Source organism: Rhagoletis zephyria, unplaced genomic scaffold (assembly GCF_001687245.7).
Source record: "Rhagoletis zephyria isolate East Lansing unplaced genomic scaffold, Rhagoletis_zephyria_1.1 Rzeph_scaffold_01188, whole genome shotgun sequence".
NCBI classification, from domain to species: Eukaryota; Metazoa; Arthropoda; class Insecta; order Diptera; family Tephritidae; genus Rhagoletis; species Rhagoletis zephyria.
This window is the reverse complement of record NW_016158272.1, coordinates 94,003-106,004: the sequence shown is the minus strand read 5'-3', so window position 1 is coordinate 106,004 and position 12,002 is coordinate 94,003. Positions and strand designations below refer to the sequence as shown.

At 37.2% G+C, this 12,002-nt stretch overlaps 1 protein-coding gene across 1 annotated transcript in view; it reads right to left on the bottom strand.

Moving 5' to 3' along the window:
• Window positions 1-2,830: 2,830 nt before the first annotated feature.
• The window catches only part of LOC108363098 (5-hydroxytryptamine receptor 2B-like), a gene marked incomplete at its 5' end in the record, with an annotated part of 86,544 nt that continues 77,372 nt past the window's right edge, over window positions 2,831-12,002 (bottom strand). The window contains one exon of the mRNA XM_017616358.1: window positions 2,831-4,109. Coding sequence (XP_017471847.1) covers window positions 3,201-4,109 — 909 coding nt within the window. The remainder of the gene's footprint in view (window positions 4,110-12,002) is intronic.

Genomic DNA, 12,002 nt, shown 5'->3' with positions numbered 1-12,002 from the left:
ACGTTGAGTAATACCACCAGCTCTGCTCTGTTGCATTTCGCCACCAGACGGGGTTTCAGACAGGGCGGCTCTCTTTCATGCGGCTTCTTTAATCTGATGTTGGAGAAGATAATAAGATCTTCAGAACTGAACCGCTTAGGAACAATTTACTACAAGAGCGTACAATTGCTGGCTTATGCCGATGACACTGACATCATCGGTAAGAAAAACCGCGAAGTCTGTCCTGACTTTTCCAAGTTGGACAAGGAAGCAAAGCGAATGGGTCTGGTGGTAAACGACGACAAGACGAAGTATCTCCTGTCATCAAACAAACAATCAGCACATTCGCGCCTGGCACCCACGTCACTTTTGACAGTTATAATTTCCAGGAAGTAGAGAATTTCGTTTACTTGGGAACCAGCATTAACACCTGTAATAATGTCAGCATGGAAATCCAACGCAGAATCGCTCTTGCCAACAAGTGCTGCTTTGGACTGAGTAGGCAATTCAGGAGTAAAGTCCTCTCTCGACGTACGAAAACCACACTATAAATCACTCATCATGCCCGTGCTGGTATGTGGCGTATTAAAATACAGCGGCTCAACTGGCTTGATCATGTCGTTCGAATGGACACCGACGCCCCAGCTCTGAAAGTATTCTGGCTTCACTTGGCATTTCTAATAGGCGTCAGTTGGTCAAAATCGCTTTGGCGGTTACAGCGCCAAAAAGGAAGAAGAGGAAGAGAATAGATCTATAACCTTATCAGTCACACAGTGTTATAATCCCGACGAAATCCTTGACGGTGGTACCGGGAGGGGAACGGTACATGACGGTAGGAATTTTAGTTTGGGTTAAAGTCTCACACGGAAGGGGTTAGGCTTTCGATGCTTCCTCCTCGTAAAATAAACATGCTCAGTAAAAAGTTAACAATTTAAATGGACGAATAGTTTTATATCAACTTTTGTGAACTTCTGTTTATTTGTTTTTTGTACAACATATTTACCTTTATTGGTTACAATAATTTTAAGCTAAAATAAAAAAAATTTTAGTACATAAGTAAGTAATAAGTTATTGGTTTTGAATTTTTTATTTTGTATGGCCCCCCCCCCCTAAATTTCGTTCTGGCTACGCCCATGCTGCACTCTGTAAGAATTTTTAGAGAAACCCCATTACGATGTTTATGGCATAACTGTCATAAAACCTATACGGTAAATGTATATACATAAACTTGTCATTTTACTCAGCATTATTCTCTCCCCTACATTTGACTTTTTTTAGGCGAGACTCCCTTGAGCTTCCATATTTTACGCTATTTTTAAATCGGTATCGATCAATACTTAAATGTGTCGACTGAGAAAATCAATACACTTGACACCAATCCGTTAAAAAACAATTTGCGCCGACTTGTTCATAAATTTTCGGCGTCACTTTTAAAACATGCGTGCACTTTGTATGACTTTTCAGATTTTAGAGAAGACTTTGTTTCTCGAATAAGAAAAAACCGAACACTCCATAGTCCGGTTTTTGATTCAATTATTACCCGGACAAACAGACTAAAAACAGGACTGTCCGGTCAAAAAGGGGACACCTGGCAACCCTAGTTATACTTAACATTTTGTCTCGGGGTGTACAATAAAGGAATTATTGGAATTATGTGTCCATACCAAATGAACCTTTCTTGGGGGAGTCTTGCTTTGTAAGACAAAGCTGCAATATAAGGCGCAGGCTACTGCACATAGATGATGATATTCATTTAATTATTTTGCAAAACTATAACTAAATAGGGGAGCGAAAGGTGTTGTAGACCACATAAGTAAACATTTTTGTAGAAAAAACGGAAATCTGAATTTTTGCTCATTTTTGGTGTGTCAAATGTTAAAGCTTTTTTAATAGATTATTTTGTGTACGCCCAAACACTAACACCGCCCTCCCACCCTTGCGACCAGACCTGCCTTGACTAAACGCAAGGTTATACAACTGTCAGCAGTGCCGGCCAACGTCGACGCAAGGCTTGACAATCCAAAGCTGGATATACATGAGGCGATTTTCCAAGCGATTCAACATTGCTTCAGAAAAATATCTCGTGTAAATGGTGATTCAAAAATTGCTTGCCTAAAAGTAGACAGCAAGTCAACTTTTGCAGGCGATTATCGTCTGTCAAAAAATCGCCTCATGTAATGTAGCTTAACGTTCTCTATGCAAACACACGCAGTCTACTAAACTATCAGTTTCATCCTTGAGCGGAACGTACGCAAAGAGTCCATTCTGACGGGGCCCTAAATGTTTAAAAAACATCGGTAAACGAGACCATGTCGAAAGTTTGTTCCGCTGTATAATAAATATAACACGATTATCTAGAAAAATTAACATTTCATTATGCATGCCATTTTCGCTTCTATCCTGTATTATAGGTGGCACAGAATAAAACACGATGTGTTTTTACAATTTACCAAGCTTAAAATGTAGTGATTGCGGTATGGCAATGCGCGTGAGAAGTTTACAATAATTTAATTTTACATTATAATATATCTTTGTACATACAATATTTTGTACAATTTAAGCTTAAATAATAAATTCACATATATTATAAATATTTCTTTGTTTTTGCACTCCTATATCCGTTTAATTATTCAAATATAATTTTGAGATAAGGCACCTGCTACAAGTTTATTGCAAGCCTGCGTTGGTCACGGCCGAATTCACGACGCGACTAAGTTTGGTAAACAAAAATAATCACTTGCGGAACTAAATGGCATTAATTCAATATCCTTGTCAATCGTTAGGTTTTATTACATATATATGTCCCTCGTGTTTTCCCCTTTCGCCTCAATACTATCCGTCGTAGCGGAACTGTCTTTTCAGCAACTTTGTGCCCATTGCTGAATTAATTCAGCTTCATTAAGAAAGCTTCAGAAGCTTACGGTCGAAACGGAAACTGGTCAATTTCTTTACTTGTTGCAACTTAATTTTCAAGAGCTAAGCGCTTCTGGCTTTTATCCAACTTAACATGCACAGGCACTTAACGACAGCCGTGCTTTTATTATAAATTGTCTTTTGTTTGGTTTTTGTGTCTGCTTTCTCAACTTTGAATATTTCAACTCCGCCAATGGCTCGCACGCAACGTGCATTATATTTGCTTCACACAAGCAAATCTCCACTCACACACGGATATAATTTAATTGTACTTTGGCGGAGGTCCTATGCCATGATGCTGCAACCCTTCAGCCACGAAACATTGCCAAATGAGTGGGGGGCGGCTTTTGTTTGCAGATACGCCTACATGTAAGCCGCCAGAAGGCGGTGCGAAAATCCGGATTGTAGAAGGCATAAATGAAGGGATTAATGGCACAGTTCACCCAGCCGACCCAAGTCAGAAAGGACATAAGTCCCTCCAATACAGCAGCGGGCGGCAGAAACGGTATCAAGAGGTAGTAAATGAAGAATGGCAGCCAGCAGGCGATAAAGCCTCCCATGACAATTGTCAGCGTTTTAGCGGTTTTGGTATCCCTCTTTGTTGTAGAAACCCGCATTGCTATTCTGTGCGGATGTTGGTGATGACAGTGGTTGCGGTGATGTGCGACAGGTTGATCCTGTTGATTTTGACCTAAGCCTTGTCTAAATTTCGCGGACTGGGTTGTAATCTTGCTGTTTGCCGATGCAGCCGTAGGTAGACAATTATCGGAAAATGAAGTGGTGTCCTGTAGAAAGTGCACAGCTTGCATAGGTAATGAGGAAGAGCGGCGCTCAGCCAGCGGCAAGCCTACCGCGTTGGAATGCATGCAGACGCCCGCGTATTTGCAGCTGATTGCCGAGCATGGAATAACTGACGTTAAACGGGAGACCTCAACCAACTCATAGAAAGATCCTTGGTGGTTCAATCCGCCGACGACCACGCTACTGCCCAAACCCCCATTTATAGTGGTACTTCCGTTGGCGTTGCTCAGGTAGGCTTTATTACATTTACTACAATGTAAATTGAGATTCTTGATGGAGCCATTGTTGCTGTTACCATTGCCACTGCTCCAGCGCGACTTGAAGGAAGGAAACTTTGGTGTAGCACATTGGTAATGCTCCGACTCGGAAATGAAGTTGTCACAGTCGATGTCGTGGTCTGCCGCACGTTCAGAATTCTGCCAAGAAAATTAGATAAAAAGATGTAAAATGTTAAACGTTTGTATACTCACATCTGCATGTTCATATAAATTGAATACGTACATACATATATATTTACATATACATATTAGTTTTCATTCTAAATAATCATCTAAAACTATTTTCATAATGCTTAAATTCAGTAGCCTACGCGTTGTTTGTCGCGAATCGTTACCTCTTCGTCATGGTCGCGAAAAATATAGGCCCCTATTATGAGTTGCATTCGACCTTCGACTGTAGTTGAAAGTGCTGATCGAACGAATTTTCATTTGGTTTATGGCGCTCATTCGATGAAGAATAGCGCTATTGTGAATTTCGCACGTTTAGATTGCTCACAATAGTATATTTTCACCGCTGAGAAGCTTTGTTCACAAATCGAGCAAACTAAATAGTGTGCTATACATACATATGTATGTACATATGTAAATTTGCACAAATTGAAATGAAATAAAAAGGAAAGCGAGTTTATAAAAACGTGGTAGAAATTAGTACAACGGAGTTCTGGTTCAACGATTCGTTAGAGTAGAGATGGGCAAAGTAGCTCCCAGGAGCTGTTTGCGCTTAGGAGCCGGCTTGGCACATTTAGATGGTAGATAAGGGGTAACATCAAGAGCCAGCATGAAGAGGGAAGAAGAGCGTATTCAAATTTCTTGTACTGCGACTCTCATTACAAATATATATTATGCTTTTAATGTATTTTGTACACCCCTTTACCCTGAGAACTGATTTAGCTCTTGCTGGCTCATTGACGGCTTTAAGAGCCAAAAATCTGCCCGTCCCTGCGTTAGAGGATGGGAACTTAGAAAACTGGCCAGGAGTAGAAAACGTTTAAGAGAGTTTAAGTGTAGATTTTCAAATATATTTTGACATACAATATATTTAAGAAATTTTGTCATCCAAATCTATTTAAAATATACTAGTAATAATCCCCGATAATCGGGGTGCTCCGTGGTCTTAAAGATCTGCACATTTCTTTATTCTATAAACCACATGCATTGATTTTGGTAGTTAACTTTAACTTGGTATTTGGGCAAGATCGTACTCTACTCAATACGCCATGCGTTAAGCAATCCTCTTGTTAGGGTTTGACATTGAGACTTATTTATTATTATTGCGAACGCTACAATAATTTTGAATTGGCGACGTTTAAATACAAAAGCCAGTGTTGATTCGCTGGGCTGTTTATTTATATGGGATAGTATAATTCGAATGACATGTTTAAAGTCCATTAACTAACCCTTTATATGTACATATTTGTATTGCGGCATCCAAATAATTACATTGTAATTCTTTAACTATTAGGCGAGACCATTAACTAACTCGTCATATGTATATCCATGGATTTGAGCCATGATTCAATAATACAAGGTTAGATAATTATTGACAATGATTCAATAATACAAGGTTCGATAAACCGACAGTTGTCTCTCTCGCACCGCTCCCTTAGCAGTGGCACCGTGTTGCTTCTTTGCAAATTTACATGGAAACAGTGTAGCTTTAGTGTGAGATAAAAGTACATATAAGCTTTTGTGCAATATGTTTATTTGTATATGCATATGAAGCATATCTAACTGATGAAAACATAAGCATTGGATGTTTACATCATTCTCATAGTAGTCTTATTTTAATTTTGAGTCATTTTGCAGTTTTTATATAGCTAAATAGCACATAAATTACGTAATTCACGTAGATATATAAATATTACGTTCAACATTTCGTTTAAAATGCCAGATTTCCTGCAAATACATTAGAATTTACAAAAGAAATTCCACTACTAATTGCCTACTTTGCGTACTTTTCTACTACAATTTTCGCAACAAGGAATTGCATTCTTGCCCTTTTGCTGTCCTTCGTAAATGCAACCTTTTGTAAGGGAGTGTCAAGCCGCAGCTGTAAATAATTATCTAACCTTGTATTATTGAGGCTGCATTTCTTTATACATTCCGGATAATCTCATTTCACAGCCGGAATAAACAGAATGTGTTTGAAATATACGTTAACATATCATCAGGAACGTTCTAAAGAATAAGTAAACAAAAAAGTTCATTCCAAACGTTCAGAATGAATAAAGAAATTCAGCCTGAATCGTGATTATTGACAGCTGCGGCTTGACACTCCCTTACAAAAGGTTGCATTTACGAACTAAGTAGTGTTTGCCACAATATGAATGGCAAAGTACAGGGCGTAAAATAATAACTGTCGCAAAGGTTTTTCGAAAAATAAAAGAGTCCTTTAAAGAATTTGCGAAAAAAGTATTTTTTGCTAACTTTATAAATAGCTTACTTTAATTTTAATAGTCGTTTTAAAAATTTTTACCCCTTATTTCCTTTTGCCAGCTTTGGGAGATAAGTACATGCTTTTTTCAGGTGTATTTTTTCTTAGATTTTGTATAGGNCAGTGTTGATTCGCTGGGCTGTTTATTTATATGGGATAGTATAATTCGAATGACATGTTTAAAGTCCATTAACTAACCCTTTATATGTACATATTTGTATTGCGGCATCCAAATAATTACATTGTAATTCTTTAACTATTAGGCGAGACCATTAACTAACTCGTCATATGTATATCCATGGATTTGAGCCATGATTCAATAATACAAGGTTAGATAATTATTGACAATGATTCAATAATACAAGGTTCGATAAACCGACAGTTGTCTCTCTCGCACCGCTCCCTTAGCAGTGGCACCGTGTTGCTTCTTTGCAAATTTACATGGAAACAGTGTAGCTTTAGTGTGAGATAAAAGTACATATAAGCTTTTGTGCAATATGTTTATTTGTATATGCATATGAAGCATATCTAACTGATGAAAACATAAGCATTGGATGTTTACATCATTCTCATAGTAGTCTTATTTTAATTTTGAGTCATTTTGCAGTTTTTATATAGCTAAATAGCACATAAATTACGTAATTCACGTAGATATATAAATATTACGTTCAACATTTCGTTTAAAATGCCAGATTTCCTGCAAATACATTAGAATTTACAAAAGAAATTCCACTACTAATTGCCTACTTTGCGTACTTTTCTACTACAATTTTCGCAACAAGGAATTGCATTCTTGCCCTTTTGCTGTCCTTCGTAAATGCAACCTTTTGTAAGGGAGTGTCAAGCCGCAGCTGTAAATAATTATCTAACCTTGTATTATTGAGGCTGCATTTCTTTATACATTCCGGATAATCTCATTTCACAGCCGGAATAAACAGAATGTGTTTGAAATATACGTTAACATATCATCAGGAACGTTCTAAAGAATAAGTAAACAAAAAAGTTCATTCCAAACGTTCAGAATGAATAAAGAAATTCAGCCTGAATCGTGATTATTGACAGCTGCGGCTTGACACTCCCTTACAAAAGGTTGCATTTACGAACTAAGTAGTGTTTGCCACAATATGAATGGCAAAGTACAGGGCGTAAAATAATAACTGTCGCAAAGGTTTTTCGAAAAATAAAAGAGTCCTTTAAAGAATTTGCGAAAAAAGTATTTTTTGCTAACTTTATAAATAGCTTACTTTAATTTTAATAGTCGTTTTAAAAATTTTTACCCCTTATTTCCTTTTGCCAGCTTTGGGAGATAAGTACATGCTTTTTTCAGGTGTATTTTTTCTTAGATTTTGTATAGGGTTGGTCGAATGTATGGCCTCCTAGTCACCAGTTCCGAGTCTTTTCGATTGCTGAGTATGAGGCCTTATGTTGGACAAAAGATGGAGTATAAAGGTGCCAAATGGAGGAAATTAGCCTATGGTTACAGAAGATATTTAACAAAGTAACCGACGAAGACTTGCGTGCCGCTTGAGCTTTTCTCTCAAAGTGTTTACCGCTGGTAAACGCAAATGAAGGTTAAAATTTAAAAACTTATTAATAAAATTTAAGTAAAATCTGTGGATAATTAACAATAAACTACTCCTTCGCAAAATCTCTAAACTTACCTTTTATATTTCAATAAAACCTGTGCAACAGTTATTATTTTACGCCCTGTATATGATAAAATATTTATAGCTAGAAAAAGGAGTACAAAAGAAGTACAAAACTAAGAAAGGAGTACATTTCCAGATATTTTTTTGGGAGTACAAGGGAGTACATTACAATAAAAAGGAGTACGTTTACTCCCAAAAGCAGTACGTCTGGAAACTCTACTTATGTGCCGCTGAGACGCTGCCTATCGAAACGAACGTAGCAATGCTTTGCTCAATGTAAACATTTTAAAATCTTACGACGCAAATATTTCGAAAATGGTTGAATGAATCTTAAAAAAGTTTGTGCAAAGTTTCAGATCGAGCATTTAATTCGGTGTATAATTTGTCTCTGTACGACTTTCAGATCGCTGGATAATATATAGAATGTTTCAGAATAGTATAAAGATTAAAACTATAAAAAGCTCTATGATTTTGTTCCCAGAGATCGTGCCAAAAAGCAAGTGCTTGAGCTCAAATTTGCGCGGGATACAAGAAACGTTTGCGGGAATATATTTCGAAGAAAAACGACTGCGTGAAACGAGGGTCGAAAAAATTCTGACATATACAACGAAATGTCATTCCTTCTTATTCCTTTTCGTGCGCAGAGTTGCCAGATGTGGGGATTTTGCCCCATTTTGGGGATTTACGAAACCAATTGGGGATAGATTTTTTCGTTTGGGGATGCGGGGATTTTATGGGGATTTTTGTTTGGTTTAAAACTTTGATATTGAAATTAAAATATATATTTTTCTGGCTGCCCATAAAAATTTCTCGAATAAAGATTTTATAAGTACATACTTTTTGCGCGATATGTTTATAAGGCTTTCCTAACGCCGTCAAAGCATTATTCGGCGCAGATGTCTGCTTTGATTGGCTTTCACTGAACAAACAATTTTCGCAACAACCTCCACGAAAGAAATTCTAAAAAATAAATGGTATTCTTTAGCTATTTGAGACTTGTACTTTATTAAACTGAAAAAGTTTGAATACTTTCTGATTTTAAACTTTTATTTATGCTGTTTCTGTTATAGATTGAATTATATTTAAAAAGAAAATTAGCAAAAATAAATAAATAAACATATGTTGTAAAAACATATAACTTTGAATTTTGGTGCTAAATCTCTGCCAATAGTTGTACGTATAACCAAATGACCTCATGCATATATGTAAATATGTACGTAAATGTGTAGAGAAAAGTATTCAAAACTGTAATAAAATGAAAACTGTGTTAAAATGAAAACTGTATTAAAATGAAAACTGGATTAAAATGAACTAACACAAATGTGAATACATGCTTCTTTGTTTCTTACTAAAGGGGATTTAAATGGGGATTTAAAAGAAAAATCGGAATTTTTTGGGGATAACTGCGGCTCGATATGGGGATGGGGTACAAAAATATTCTGGCAACACTGTTCGTGCGCTGTCAAAGGGTGCCTGCCTTATAGGCGGCATACACGGTGCATCTGACTCGCGAGTCGGTTTGAATGTGTTTGGTGAAAATATGTGTTAGTTACACTGACATGCCTCCTGGCATGACTCTGAATGATGCAAGTGTATGTAGTCGAAGACGAGTCAACACGTACGCAAATGACTCGCGAGTCAGACGCACCGTGTATGCTGCCTATGATCGGCATTAGTGTTACCAACTACGTATATCGCTACTTAAAGCTGTTTAAACATTAGGGGAGGTTTAGATTTCAAAAATATTAAGTACAATCATCCAATAATTCAAATAGAGATTTTAAGATAAGAACGTTATGCAAATAAACGGATATAATAAATATGTTAATATGATGTATGAATGCGTGTGTACAATAAGCATGTAATTTTAATATACATATGAATAACTACGTACAATTAAGGATTACATTTCAAATAGTAGTTCAAATAAGTACAGAAATAGGAATTCAAATACAATTCAAAGAAATGGAAAATGCTATGCTAACACGAATTTATAGGATTTTGGGTATTACCCAAGGGTTCAATCGATACCACTAACGTATCACTCTAATGAGTACTTGTACTCAAAACACTACACCTACCTACCTACTCAGTATCGGCAAAGTATCGAGTACTTCCCTTTTTTGTTGTAAAAGGTCGTGAATAACTCAGTGAGAGGAGAGACCAGTATGTTTGCATGTATGTATATACAAAAATATTTATTGGACCAAAGGTAGTGGGTAAGCACTGTGGCCAATGGTAATCAACTATTACCACCTCCGCATGGTTGTAAGCCATGCATAGTCCGCAGAAGACTCTGGAAGCAGTGTCCGGAGGATGCATCAGACTAGGCCGAGCATACTTTGAAGTGTCATCTAATTGAAACTTAAGAAAGTTAAATTACATGGCAGTTATGCAATTTTTGCACATGCAGCAGTACATAGGACGAATTTAGGCGCCCGGTGTTAGCAGCCGCGCCTAAACAGGTCGTATGGTTACGTTTTATCATGGTTTAAAACATTATATGTCAAAATCAAATAAAAAGCCAATAAAGTTGCAGGTATAGAAAACGTATATATTTAAGTTATTTGTAAGAATACAAAATAATTATTAATTAATATTTGTGCTACATTACCAAGGAACAGTATTGGTGTTGCTGATTAAATCACTTAGAATTTTTTCTACGTTTCAGTTTAATTTTTAACAGCAATGAAATCCTAATATTTATAACATTTGTACGCTAAAATGCAACCGTGCCTCAAATATGTACACGCCATTGATTTGACCGAACCATTTTGAATTTGATCGTTCGGCTTTTCAAAGACGTATGAGGACACGGCCGCTGTGGTGTAGTGGTAAGCAGTGCGCGCTTTCACTCATCAGCACCTGGGTTCAAACCCTGGTCAAAGCAACATCGAATAAATATAGAAAATAGGTTTTTTATTAACAGCGGTCGTCCCTCGACAGGCAATGGCAAACCTCTGAGTGTATTTCTGCCATGAAAAACAGCTTCTCATGTAAATACAATCGCCGTTCGGAGTCGGCGTAAAACGGTAGGTCCCTCCGCTTTGTGTGACAACATCAAGGCGCACGCCACAAGTCGGAGGAGAAGCTCGGCCAAACACTAACATATGTGTAAGCGCCAATCTATTATTATTATTATAATTAGGACACGGATAAGTAAGTCGCGTTATAATTTTTTTTTGCTATTCATCTCACATTTCAATTAATATATACTTCAGATATTAAAACACATCTACATTCCGTATAAATGCACTAAGAGTAAACTAATAAACAAATACTTGTATCGTTCTTAATATATCCGTGCAATTTTTTATGACTTTAAGCATATTGGTCGCCGCCTCGTACGACCGACCTAAAGTTGCTATTGCGCCAGCAACAAATGGTTATAATTTTTTCAGTCATATGAGTGTATAGGTCACCCAATATGGATAAGTTTCGGATTTTTATACCCGAGCGCACTTGTGCACAAGGGTATTATAACTTTGTTCATATAACGGTTGTTTGTAACAGGCAAAACGAATCGAGATAGATATAGACAAATGTATACATAAATGATCAGGATGAAAAGAGAAATCGATTAAGCGGTGACTGTATGCCCGTCCGTCCGTCCGTCCGCCCGTCTGTCCGTCCGTCTGTGCACCCGATAACTAGTGTAAAAATTAAGCTATCTTAACGAAACTTGGTACGCGTTCTTCTTTCGGGCGTAGGACGGATGGTATTGAAAATGGGCAAAATCGGACAATAACCACGCCTACCNTAGATATAGACAAATGTATACATAAATGATCAGAATGAAAAGAGAAATCGATTAAGCGGTGACTGTATGTCCGTCCGTCCGTCCGTCCGTCCGTCTGTCCGTCCGTCTGTGCACCCGATAACTAGTGTAAAAATTAAGATATCTTAACGAAACTTGGTACGCGTTCTTCTTTCGGGCGTAGGACGGAT